The 12,727-nt window shown below is 56.9% G+C and overlaps 6 protein-coding genes across 6 annotated transcripts; 5 read left to right on the forward strand and 1 right to left on the reverse strand.

The window, feature by feature from the left end:
* Positions 1-82: 82 nt before the first annotated feature.
* Positions 83-1,599, forward strand: VDBG_00848 (conserved hypothetical protein; the record flags this gene model as incomplete). The annotated part of the gene is made up of 2 exons (XM_003009119.1): positions 83-1,297; positions 1,393-1,599. 2 exons carry the CDS (start codon positions 83-85, stop codon positions 1,597-1,599), a joined length of 1,422 nt encoding a protein of 473 aa, XP_003009165.1.
* A 336-nt stretch (positions 1,600-1,935) lies between these two features.
* On the forward strand, positions 1,936-2,616 carry VDBG_00849 (conserved hypothetical protein; the record flags this gene model as incomplete). Its single annotated transcript, XM_003009120.1, has 1 exon — positions 1,936-2,616. The coding sequence occupies one exon, from the start codon at positions 1,936-1,938 to the stop codon at positions 2,614-2,616; it is 681 nt and encodes a 226-aa protein (XP_003009166.1).
* Positions 2,617-2,879: 263 nt separating this feature from the next.
* VDBG_00850 (conserved hypothetical protein) lies at positions 2,880-3,390 on the forward strand (the record flags this gene model as incomplete). The annotated part of the gene is made up of 1 exon (XM_003009121.1): positions 2,880-3,390. The coding sequence occupies one exon, from the start codon at positions 2,880-2,882 to the stop codon at positions 3,168-3,170; it is 291 nt and encodes a 96-aa protein (XP_003009167.1).
* An 867-nt stretch (positions 3,391-4,257) lies between these two features.
* On the forward strand, positions 4,258-7,687 carry VDBG_00851 (elongation factor 2; the record flags this gene model as incomplete). Its single annotated transcript, XM_003009122.1, has 4 exons — positions 4,258-4,491; positions 4,845-6,730; positions 6,802-7,352; positions 7,421-7,687. The coding sequence occupies 4 exons, from the start codon at positions 4,484-4,486 to the stop codon at positions 7,436-7,438; spliced, it is 2,463 nt and encodes an 820-aa protein (XP_003009168.1).
* A 427-nt stretch (positions 7,688-8,114) lies between these two features.
* On the forward strand, positions 8,115-10,535 carry VDBG_00852 (conserved hypothetical protein; the record flags this gene model as incomplete). Its single annotated transcript, XM_003009123.1, has 8 exons — positions 8,115-8,179; positions 8,293-8,417; positions 8,475-8,924; positions 9,137-9,668; positions 9,739-9,802; positions 9,846-10,066; positions 10,109-10,139; positions 10,197-10,535. 8 exons carry the CDS (start codon positions 8,115-8,117, stop codon positions 10,533-10,535), a joined length of 1,827 nt encoding a protein of 608 aa, XP_003009169.1.
* A 1,045-nt stretch (positions 10,536-11,580) lies between these two features.
* Positions 11,581-12,670, reverse strand: VDBG_00853 (methylenetetrahydrofolate reductase; the record flags this gene model as incomplete). The annotated part of the gene is made up of 3 exons (XM_003009124.1): positions 11,581-11,744; positions 11,851-12,293; positions 12,339-12,670. The coding sequence occupies 3 exons, from the start codon at positions 12,668-12,670 to the stop codon at positions 11,581-11,583; spliced, it is 939 nt and encodes a 312-aa protein (XP_003009170.1).
* Positions 12,671-12,727: the final 57 nt, after the last annotated feature.

Here is a 12,727-nt window from a genome sequence, read left to right on the forward strand (position 1 = left end):
GATGCCGGCGAGAGGAAGATCATTCAACTTCAAAAGCGATGGACTGGACATTCAACTGTCACCAGAGACAATCTCGACAGTAATGGAGATTCTTGGTTACATGGGCGGCAAGATCAAAGACCTGGACACCTCACGCGAACTCGAGTACCTACGCAAGATTCGACAGCCTAAACCGCGCATTGCTCTCAACGACGAGGAACAGGCTGAGCCCCCTGACCTGATCGACTCTTTCCTGTCATCGCTGGCCTATCAGTTCGAGATTCAAGACACCCAAATCAGTTGGTTCGTCGGCGACGCCGTAGAGCTGCCTTCCCTCGATAAAGAGGATCTTATTCTTTCAATCAAGCTCATCAGTTTTGGCACGCGTCAAGCCAACTCGGCACGCCTCACTATCGAAGACTTTCAACTTCAGATGGTCCCGCCTGGCCAGGACCCACGGATGCGGTCTCGACACTCTGCACTTCTGCCTGAAATAGTCTTCAACATTGCCTATGTTTCCACTCCTACTGCGAGGCGTCTGGCATGTCAAGCGGTTGGCAAGTCCCTTGATTTGCGCCTCACATCTGGTTTCATCATTCCGGTGGCCAACTTAAAAGATTCCATAACCTTGTCCATCAGCAACGTGCAAAAGGCATCTGAGGACTGGATCATGAGCACAACTCATACCAAGCCTGCTGGGGAAAAGCGAGGAGCCCCGCGAATCGAAAGCTCCACACTGCGGCCGGCTGGCATTCTTGGCAAAAAAGGATTCGAATCTCTGCTCGTCGATGCTGACTTTGCCGGTGCCGTCGTCCACGTTTCGGGCAAGAAGGCAGCGGGGGGGAACCGAACCTCAAGAATCCTACGCCAGTCTGCGGCGGGCGGAAAATACGGACAATTCAACCCTGACGAATCGGGAAGCAGTACTGTTCTTCGAAGCCCTGGCGTGGCTTGCAAAATCGAATACAGAGACAACGACCAAGAAGATCCCGCACTCTACGGAGAGATCAAGGTCGATGCATCGAGCAACACCCTGTATCCTTCCGTCGTGCCCCTCATCATGGAGATTATGTCGAGTGTGAAAGAAGTTGTCGGGGACGACACGAGACCAAGCGCGCAGACGTCACCACCACAGCTGAAAGCAGAGGTCAGCAACGAGGATAACATTCTGACAGCCGACCCCAATGCTGTTCTGGGTCGTCTGAAGTTGAATCTTGGCCTTCGCATCTGTCGTCAAGAATTTTCACTCAGTTGTCAGCCTATCGCCCGCGTGGCCGCCACCGCTTGCTTCGATGACATCTACTTCACCGCAAATACAGTACGATCTGTGGACAAGGCAACTTTTTCGCCATATCGGCGCCTTCACCAATCTGACAGTGTCCGTCCAACATGTTTATTCCAGAGAGTCGACAGCTAGCTTTGAGGTTGAGTCCCATCGTGCTCTCCTTTATGAACAGCAAGCATGTCAGCGGCACGAAGCGGAGTTTCCGCCATTCTCAAGGTTATCCCGATGAACATGTCGATCAACCGCCAAGCAGCTTCAGGACTTTTTACTCTTCGCCGAGATCTGGTACCCCAAGGAGCTCCGCCAGGGATCCGCAGCCCCAGTGGCCAAGCTGACTACCGAAACATCTCAGGGACACCTTGTTCAGCCGCTACCAGCAGGGTAGCCGCAACAGCCGCCTTCCCGTGGACGGGCCACGATTATCCATCACGTCGCTGGACGTCAGTGTCGGATCTCGGTCAGGCAATAGGAAAGTCTTCCCTTCAAGATCAAACAACTTCTGGGTGTCCCTCGAAGAAGACGTCAGACTGGGAGCAAAACCTCTGTCTCGGGATCGACAAGGTAGGAATCGACTGCACTGGCAGGCTCAGCGGCTTCGTTGAACTGCAGAACTTCAAATCCGCACTTCGATCCAGTGGCCTGAGCGTGAGGCAGCGCTCAATGAGACCCCCATGATCCAGGCTTCCATCGGCTTCAGTCAATTCCGTGTCAAGGCTGCCTTTGACTACCAGGCGTTCCTGGTTGCGGACATTACTTCACTTGAGTTTTTGATGTACAATGTGCGTCGCAGTCTTGAAGGGAGCGGCGACCGACTCGTGGCCATCTTCGATGGCGATGCGGTGCAGATCTTTGGCACGACCAACTCGGCGGCGCAGGGGCTGTCGCTCTACCAAGCTGTACAAAAGCTGATCCAGGAGCGGCGGGCCAATTTTGAGACATCTCTGAAGGAGATTGAAAAGTTCATGAGGCGCCGGTCTCGCGGCAATAGCAGCACGACGATATCATCTCCTCAGACCTCGGCGCCGCCCAAATTGCCAGTCGACGACACTCTGGCAAAGTCGCCCATCTCCTTGGACACGGACGTGGTCGTGACATTGAAGGCGCTGAACCTCGGCATCTTCCCGAATACGTTCTCGGATCATCAGGTCTTCAAGATCGAGGCACTTGACGCACACGCAAGATTTGCGGCGAGCATGGAGCAGAGAAGGATCCACAGCATCCTCGACCTGACGTTGGGCCAGCTCCGGATAGGACTCGCTGGGGTGCGCAACAGTGAAGCACCGAAGACGTTGAGTGAGATTACTGTAGAGGACGTGGTTGCCCGGGCCACTGGACTCGCGGCGGAACCATGATGAAGGTACCCGAGCTGGAGAACATTATGCAGACGTGGTCAGCGGCAGAGGGGAACCGTATCTGATACACGTTCAAGAGGGCGATCGGGGGCTAGGTGGAGGTGGGTTGGAACTACTCGCGCATCAGCTACATCAGGGGCATGTGGGCAAAACATGCAAAGTCGCTGGAGCAGACGTGGGGCAAGGAGCTGCCGCTGCCACTGGCGGCGATCAAGGTGACGGGCGTGCCGGAGGCAGCGGACTCGGAGGACGGCGGACAGGCGATGGGCGGGTCTCCGCGATCGTCACTGTCGGCGCAGCAGCAGCAGCAACAGCAGAAGATCACGGCCGAGGTCAACGTGCCGCAGTCCAAGTACGACTACGTGGCGCTGGAACCGGCCATCATCGAGACGCCGCAGCTCCGGGACATGGGCGAGGCGACTCCGCCGCTGGAGTGGATTGGGCTCCACAGGGATCGCATGCCGAATTTGACACATCAGATCGTGATTGTTTCGCTGTTGGAGCTGGCGGGCGAGGTGGAGGATGCATACGGCAGGATTATGGGGTCATCATGAAGGATGGCTGACTACAGCAGGCGGGAGACGACGGAGGCATGTGCATAGGCAGCATGACACGGGCATCGGCGTCGAGTCATCCACCGAGCCTGAGGCTGTACATACAACTGAGCAGATAAGGTTGACTACGACAGCCTGGTGCGTTGCCACCTCGGCACGTAGATGATGACTCGGGTTTTAGCCATTTCACTATCCTTGATAACGTCAGACAGCTTTGTCGTGTAGGCTTGGAGTAATCGGCCTGATTGTTCGGTGTAGCTCTGTGTAGCTCTATGTAGCTCTGTGCAGCTCTGTGCAGCTCCCGTTCGGTAGATGTCTGTCCGTCCCCAGGCTCAGCCCCATGTCATTGGCGGCGTGCATGATAGCTGGACGAACAGTGATGGACATGCTCTTGCAGGTTGACTCAAAACGGCGGGCTGCTTTTTCGAGAGGGGGGGGGGGCAGCTGCTCCGGCGTGTGAAGAGTCCCGGACCATGAAGCTGAGCTGAGCATACCTAGGGCCAAACGGAGGCAGGTAGGTAAGGTATTGAAGGTACCTAGCTGGTGAGGTACCTTCCGAGGTGGTGGGCAGAGATAGGAGGGGCAAAGAGTACGTACATGGGTTCGCGTACCAGGCTGCCAGCTGGTAAAGCACCCGATGACGAACAAAATCTGCAGTGCGAGCATCTGCGAGCATCTGCGACCGTGGACGACAAAGGGCGGACGTCCGGCAAAGACGGCCCAGGGTTTCTGTGCCCTCAGCAGCGTGCACACCCAGACACCCAAAAGTCGAGAGTGGGTTTTTTTCTTCTCCTGCCAGCTGGTGCCGGAAAGGAGGGGGAGCTCCTTACGGGCGCGACGAGTTGTCGCAGCACACCAAGCACCAAGGAGGGGCTGGAGGGGGAGGGAGGGGGAGGGAAACGAAAAACAGGAAGTGGCGTGGCGACGGCGGGGTCGCCTCGGGCTCTGGGCCCCACTGTAGGAGGCATTTGTCACAGCGGGCGACTCCTCGCCCACACCTCTCGTCAACCTTCTTTTTTTCCCTCCCCTCCGCTCCACCACCTGATCTCTCCCTCTCTCTCTCCTCCCCCCCCCTCGTCCTCCGATCAAAACCTCCCCAAAGCAACGATAAAAGAGTGACGGTGGAACATCTCCATTGTCATTTTTGGCTTGTTGCAACCCCCGACTATCTACAGCTTTAGATTGCCCTTTCGCTAGAAAGCGCATCTAAGCATCTTCCGCGCGCGGGGCAGAGTCTTTTTGACCCCGCTTCCAACAACAACACATCGACAAATTTTCCAACCAGGAAGTTCACCCCCAGAACTACCGCCAAGATGGTCAAGTAAGCGTCTTTCCCCATCATTCCTGTCTTCTTGTCGTCTTCTTTGTCGGGGAACATCGGAGGTTCGAGTCCATCGCCATCGGACAACATGGGCACCCGAACCTCTGTCTCGCTTTTGGTCGTTCAGGTCACCTGGACGATGTAGATCTTGTCGCTGGCCGCAAGCTCCTCGAGTTCGACCACCCAGCCTTCCTGTCGACTCGTGTTGCGCCTTCACTAGCATGATCTTCATCTTCTCCTCGTTCTTCTTGCCTTGGATTGCTTTTTTCCCTCCCGGCCTGTTCGCCGCGAGCTTGATGCTGTCATCTATTTGTCACAAAGCTTCAGTATGCTGACCACCACCATTTCTACAGCTTCACCACTGAGGAGATCCGGCAGCTTATGGACAAGCCTTGCAATGTCCGTAACATGTCCGTCATTGCTCACGTCGACCACGGCAAGTCGACCCTCACCGACTCCCTCCTGTCCAAGGCCGGTATCATTTCCACCGCCAAGGCCGGTGACCAGCGAGCGACGGACACGAGAGCCGACGAGCAGGAGCGTGGTATCACCATCAAGTCTACCGCCATCTCCCTGTTCGGTCAGCTCCCCGACCCTGAGGACATCAAGGATATCGTTGGCCAGAAGACCGACGGCACCGACTTCCTGATCAACCTGATCGACTCGCCCGGTCACGTTGATTTCTCCTCCGAGGTCACCGCCGCTCTCCGTGTCACCGACGGTGCTCTCGTCGTCGTCGACACCGTCGAGGGTGTCTGCGTCCAGACCGAGACTGTCCTGCGTCAGGCCCTTGGTGAGCGCATCAAGCCTGTTGTCATCATCAACAAGGTCGACCGTGCTCTCCTCGAGCTTCAGGTCTCCAAGGAGGATCTGTACCAGTCCTTCTCCCGTACCATCGAGTCCGTCAACGTCATCATCTCCACCTACTTTGACAAGTCTCTCGGTGACGTTCAGGTCTACCCCGACCGCGGTACCGTTGCCTTCGGCTCCGGGCTCCAGGGGTGGGCCTTCACCATTCGCCAGTTCGCGTCTCGCTACGCCAAGAAGTTCGGTGTCGACCGCAACAAGATGATGGAGCGTCTCTGGGGCGACAACTACTTCAACCCCGCCACCAAGAAGTGGACCAAGAACGGCACCTACGAGGGCAAGCAGCTCGAGCGTGCCTTCAACCAGTTCATCCTCGACCCCATCTTCAAGATCTTCGCCGCCGTCATGAACTTCAAGAAGGAGGAGACCACCACCCTCCTCGAGAAGCTTAACCTCAAGCTCTCCGCTGATGACCGCGAGAAGGAGGGCAAGCAGCTCCTCAAGGCCGTCATGCGCACCTTCCTCCCCGCCGCCGACGCCCTCCTCGAGATGATGATTCTCCACCTCCCCTCGCCCGTCACGGCCCAGAAGTACCGTGCCGAGACCCTGTACGAGGGTCCCGTCGACGATGCCGCCGCCATCGGTATCCGTGACTGTGACCCCAAGGGTCCCCTCATGCTGTACGTCTCCAAGATGGTGCCCACCTCCGACAAGGGTCGTTTCTACGCCTTCGGTCGTGTCTTCTCCGGTACCGTCAAGTCCGGCATCAAGGTCCGCATTCAGGGCCCCAACTACGTTCCCGGCCGCAAGGAGGACCTCTTCATCAAGGCCATCCAGCGTACCGTCCTCATGATGGGCGGCAAGGTCGAGCCCATCGACGACATGCCCGCCGGCAACATTGTCGGTCTCGTCGGTATCGACCAGTTCCTCCTCAAGTCTGGTACCCTCACCACCCTGGACACTGCCCACAACCTCAAGGTCATGAAGTTCTCCGTCTCCCCCGTCGTCCAGCGCTCTGTCCAGTGCAAGAACGCCCAGGATCTCCCCAAGCTCGTCGAGGGTCTCAAGCGTCTGTCCAAGTCTGACCCTTGCGTCCTGACCTCGACCTCCGAGTCCGGTGAGCACGTCGTTGCCGGTGCCGGTGAGCTCCACCTCGAGATTTGCCTGAACGATCTCGAGAACGACCACGCTGGTGTTCCTCTCATCATCTCCGACCCCGTCGTCGCTTTCCGTGAGACCGTCGGCGCCAAGTCTTCCATGACCGCCCTGTCCAAGTCCCCCAACAAGCACAACCGTATCTACATGGAGGCTGAGCCCATTGACGAGGAGCTCTGCAAGGAGATCGAGGGTGGCAAGGTCAGCCCCCGTGACGATTTCAAGGTCCGCGCTCGTATCCTCGCCGACGACTTCGGCTGGGATGTCACCGACGCCCGTAAGATCTGGACCTTCGGTCCCGACACGGTCGGCGCCAACCTGCTGGTTGACCAGACCAAGGCCGTCCAGTACCTCAACGAAATCAAGGACTCCATGGTCTCTGGTTTCCAGTGGGCCACCCGCGAGGTCCCGTTGCCGAGGAGCCCATGCGCGCCATCCGCTTCAACATCATGGACGTCACCCTCCACGCCGATTCCATTCACCGTGGTACCGGTCAGATCATGCCCACCACCCGTCGTGTCCTGTACGCCGCTTCGCTTCTCGCCGAGCCCGGTCTCCTCGAGCCCGTCTTCCTCGTCGAGATTCAGGTTCCCGAGCAGGCCATGGGTGGTGTCTACGGTGTCCTTACCCGTCGTCGTGGCCACGTCTTCGGCGAGGAGCAGCGCCCCGGCACTCCCCTCTTCACCATCAAGGCCTACCTGCCCGTCATGGAGTCCTTCGGCTTCAACGCCGATCTGCGCCAGGCCACCTCCGGCCAGGCCTTCCCCCAGATGGTCTTCGACCACTGGCAGATCCTGCCCGGTGGCTCTCCCCTTGACCCCACCTCCAAGACCGGTGGCATTGTCCAGACGATGCGTAAGCGCAAGGGTATCAAGGTTGAGGTGCCCGGCGTTGAGAACGTAAGTCACTTTTTGCTCGATCCCGACTCTCGTATGAAACAGAAACAGCTGCTGACATGCCGTGACAGTACTACGACAAGTTGTAAACGCCTCATTCAAGGGCTATCGAAGCCTGGCGCCGACACGTCCCTCGTGACGTCCAGTTGTCGTCAGGCTTCGTGGGCCATCCCGTCCCACCGGCCACGAAAGAGAAGCCGATTGTGCGGGAATGGCGAAGGAGCTATCAAAATGGGGAGGCTTTACTGAGGCAGTCAGCCATGAAGCCCATCTCATGCGTTTGATTGCCATGACACGGCTAGTAGTTTTTTTGCTAAGGAATTGATGACTGTTCTAAATAACAACTCGATGCTGTACAGGTGAAATGTGCACTGTTATTTTCTGCCCGCCACTCTGGCTTAGCTTCGGCTGAGACTTTTGTTACTTCTCTCCCAACCTGGCGACGTCGTTCGGCGAGGGTGGTGGCTGCCAAGAGGGACCAAAGTAGGATTGAGGTTTGTTACGTGGTCTGTGCTCGACCTGCCCTTGCTTGCAAGCTCCTGATCCCGAGCTTGGTACCTAAAATTTCGCCTTCCACCTCCACTTCCACTCTCGACACGCCCATCGCTGACGAATAATACTTCTGACCACCATCGCGGCATGACCTTACTCTTTTCGTACACATCCCATTGCATATATCTCATCAGTTTGCGTATGGCGTTATAGCTCTTCGACCTCGTGCTTTCTACTCACCGCGCGTGACCGCGCCGCCGAGCCCCGACAAACATGCTGCTCTCTGCCGACGACAAGGTCGGCCTGCGGGCATGGATCATGAAGAAGCTGCCTGAGGTGTATGTTTTTTTTCCCCTTTTCCTTAGCCATATTTTGCCCTAGCCCTTCGGGCCCTGGCTTGTCCCGCTCCACTTGTGGTGCGTTCGCTAATGCAATCGCCTTTTCCTGACAGGTCCGACTCTGAGACGGAAATTTTTGCCGATTATCTTCTTGCGCTGCTTGCATCCGGCTACGAAGACGACGAAGAAGAGCTTCGAGCGTTGTGTGAGCAAGAGCTCCCCCAATTCCTCAACGATGGTACGATGCACTTTACTGGCTTGGCTCTCTGATCGACTGCTGACTTGCGTTGCTTAGGCGCCACACCTCGCTTCATCAACGACCTCTTCCGGGTGATTGAGACGAAGGACTGGACGGGCTCACGTCCTGCTCCGAAAGGACCTGCCCATTCAGCGTTGCCGACCAGCTCTCAGCCCCCGACTGGCCCCAGCCTCCCCCAGAATGGGTCACACGCCCATGCGAGCGCACGAGAGTCAAACAGGAAACGTTCTTTTAACGATGTTGAAGAACCCGACTTTCCGGTCGCGCCACCTCGCGGCCCCAGCAATGGGCGACACATCAAGCAGCCTCGACGGAGCGGAGGTCTGCCGCCCAGGCCGTCGTGGCCTCTACCTATCGTTTATCCCGATCAGAACGGCGCGGCGCCGGCGTACGGTACTGCTCCTCAGATGCCTGCGCAGTTCCCGCAGCCTGTCAGGTCTGGCTACATTCCTTCTGGACCGATAAGCTATCCTCTAGGTCACTATGGTACGTTGTTCCCGGACGTTGATTTTTCTTCTTCCTCTCTCTCTCTCTCTCTCTCTCTCCGTAACCTGATGACACCCATTTTTTTCAATGTGGGAGCATTCGTGCGATGAAAACCCCCATTATTATAAGGTTGACTTCTGAATTTACGTCTCTTGAATCCACACATGGCGCTGCATTCTTTCCATCACATCAGATGTTGACAGTTTGCACAGAACCTTCACCGAACGATCTCGCCGCCGCCATGCTCGCCCAGAACATGCAGCAAATGCAGCAGCTGTGGGATATAGTGACCGCAAGCAAGGACAAAATCAGTCACGGAAGGGGTCGCGTCGCGAAGCGCGGCGGAGGCCGCAAGGCCTCTGACCGAGCACCCTTCTCCGCCGGAGGAAACGTGACTGACAAGACGAAGAGCACCATTGTTGTGGAGAGCATCCCCGACCAGCACCTCAACGAGGATGCTGTGCGGGACGCTTTCTCCGAGTTTGGCACCATTGTCGACGTCACGCTACAGCTCTACCATCGGCTCGCCATTGTCAAGTATGACACTTGGCACGCGGCGAACACTGCCTACCGATCGACCAAGGCCTTCTTTGACAATCGCTTTGTCAAGGTCTTTTGGTACGACGAGGATGCGGCCGAGCAGGGCAACGGCGCGTCGAAGGCTTCTGGCATTGACAACGCTCCCGAGGAACCGGAATTCGACCTCGATGCCTTCATCAAGAAGCAGGACGAGGCCCAGAAGGTGTACGAGGAGAAGCGTCAGCGCCCAACAGGAGCTGGAAAAGCAGCGCCAGGACCCTGACGGAAAAGGCAGAGGGACCTTTTTGAGCCGCCAGCGTGAAGTCCGCCGGAAACTGCAGGAGAAGCTTCGGCCAGGCGTCTGGCGGCGAGGATGGCGTTGACGGCTCCAATAATAACGAGGTGCTCAGGGCCCAGCTCGCCGCCCTCGAAGAGGAGGCCAAATATCTCGGTCTTGACCCGGACGCGGACGACGTCGGCACCTATGGCGGATTCCGCGGCGGGTACGCGGTCGCGGCCGTGGCCGTGGCCGTGGTGTCCATCGCGGTCGTGGCGGCCACGGCGTCGATAGGGCTGCCGTGTATGCGGCATTTGAGCAGTACACACTCGACAACCGTACCCGTGTAATTGAGATCTCGGGTGTTGATTTCTCGGATTCCGAAAAGGACGAGGCGCTACGACAGCACCTTTTCGTACGTTTGCCCCTCTCTCGTTTCGTTTGCTGTTGCGTGCCCAACACTAACATGGTCTCAGGGGATTGGTGAATTTAATGATATTCAGATCACGCCTATGACGGCGCAAATCACATTCAAGTCGCGCAAGACGGCCGAGCGGTTCCTCCACGCCGCCAAACTGGCTCCCATTCCCAACGTGGGCTCCGTCGAGGTTGCCTGGGTCGAGAACGGGCCGGCCGCGGCCGTCGTTTCTACCGCTTCATCGGCCCCGGCTCGTGGCCCGATCGAGAAGAACGAGCCCGAAATTGCCGTCGAGAGACGCGCGTCGGCCGAGGCGCAGTCGGACGTGAAGCACGAGCCCAAGACGGAAGTGGACATGGATTACGAGCTATACGAAGACGGCGAGTGGGTGGACTGAGCTCCTTGTATGCTTTCGCCGGTAGAGAGTGAGGAGGTTTTTTTTAGTTTCTTTTTCGCATGACGACCACCAAAAGAATTTGCACGAGGCAACGAGCGGCCTCGTTTTGTACTACTAGCTAGCATTGGGTTCATTATACCCCGGACGCGAGACGTCCATCGAACCCCGGACGGAAAGGGCACGGATTCGCACAGCTGGATCGCTGTGCTTGGTGGGCGGGGTGGACAGGCGGACAGACTGCAGTTGGCTATCATTGGCCCCGCGGCCTAGGTTTCGGCTGGAACCAGCATGATAGACTTGTATTGACACTCTGTCATGACTTGCATGACGATGAAAGTTGACCGAGTTTGGCTCAGCAAAGTGCATGGTGCGCTGGATTTGACATGACTTTGAAGGTGATACCATTTTGTTCCATAATGTGGCTGTGGGAGTCTCCTATCACCTCTCCTCCGCACTTGAAATAACCGACTGCCGTAAACAAGATTTGAAGTGTTGTCCGGGAGGAGGGGGCCGACTGCTTTGCATGGACTTCTACCTGTATGGGTGAGCAGACAATCCGTCACTTGTCATCAACGAAATGATTGGTAGTCAAGCATAGTATTTCCTGCCCACTAGAGACTATCCAACAGCATCTCCGCCGCTGCTCCATCCCCCCATCCTCCATCCTCCAGGAAACCAGAAGAAAAATGCCCCCATGTTGAAAAGAACTCCATGCTCCAAGCCGCTATCCTGCGGCCTTCAGTTTTAAGGTTGAACTCGAATTGGTTCTTGGGGGTATCGTTGAGATATGATATGCATGCTTCCGCCCTTCCGCCCGTCATAAAAGAGAGATTCCGTCAATCTCCCTCGGTTTTGTTTCCTGCCAGGACCTCCTGGCTGTACCTTGTGAGTCCCAATTTGACGTGACTCGAATACAGCCTTGGCTGTCTCCTCCTTTTTTGTTGAAAAAAGCATGCTGGCACCTCTTGTCATGTTTCCCTATCCTGGGTTTGAAACGCCTCGTAAGATGCATCATAAAAGGGTCAAATCGTGAGTGTCAAATAAATTAGGCCGCAGGAACTGCGATGCCGTTGGTAGTGCCGTTGGTGGGGGCCGAAACGACGTCGGGAGCGACGTCCTGGACCACCGGCTTGATGTCGTCGTACTCCTTGACAGAGAGACCCTCGAAGAGATCGAAAATCTCGCGCTGCTGGTGGAAATCGTTATTCACTGTGACTTGTTAGCGAAACGTTGCACGCTTCAGACGGCACGATAGGGCTGCACTTGCCGACGTTAACGAGGTACCACTCATTCATGATACGCTCGACAAGCACACGGCTAGGGGACGACTGTTCAAAGCAGTGCGCCCAGTCGAGACCGAGGCGGAAGGCCTCGTCCTTCCAAGCCACAAAGCTGATGCCTTCGACAATGGTTGGCTGCACAATCTCCTTTCCGGGGAAGACACCCCAGGTCACAGCATTAGGACCGTCCGAGGGCGCGTTGTACTTGAGGTTTCCGCTCTTAGTGACAGCGTAATAGGTCATGTCAGGGTGCTTTTCAATACGAGAAATGATCTCGGGGTAGAGGTCGGGATGAACCAGCATCTCAAGGTACGACTTTTGGTAGACATAACCGTTCTTGGGACCCCAGCCGTGCACGGCGTGGGAAGACTTGACGCCGTTCACAGCAGGCTGAGAGTTGATGGTGATGATACCCCTCTTGTTGAGGGCGATGAGATCCTCGCGAATGGGGTCTGCCTCGTTTGTCAGAGGCGACTCGCTCCAGGGGAGACAGTCAATCTCGTTTTGGAGGTAGCGAACAAACAGGGTCGCAATGTCCTGGACGGTCTGTGGCTCTCCCCACTTCTTGATGTTCTGCTCGTTCGTGCCGGTCAGACCGATACCGTAAGCGTCCAGCTCACCAAAAGCGGGCGAGCGCGAGTCACCCCATCGACCGTTGGGGAACTCGTCCCAGTCCTGCGTGCGGAGAATGTACGACTTGTTGCGTCCCTTCCAGAAGATGGGGCGCACGTCCTCCTCTCGCCTGCCGAGACCGAGGGATTGCTTCCAGGGCAGGGCTTGCTTGAGGGGGCGCTCCGAAGTGGGCATCCAGTTGAGCTCCTCGAGGACCATGCGGGTGGCCTGGGCGAGGTTCATGGTGTAAAAGTGCAAATGGTGAATACCGGCAGCGAGAATCTTGCGGCAGAATACACC

The sequence above is a fragment of the Verticillium alfalfae genome, genomic scaffold, assembly GCF_000150825.1.
Source record: "Verticillium alfalfae VaMs.102 supercont1.1 genomic scaffold, whole genome shotgun sequence".
Taxonomy (NCBI): Eukaryota; Fungi; Ascomycota; class Sordariomycetes; order Glomerellales; family Plectosphaerellaceae; genus Verticillium; species Verticillium alfalfae.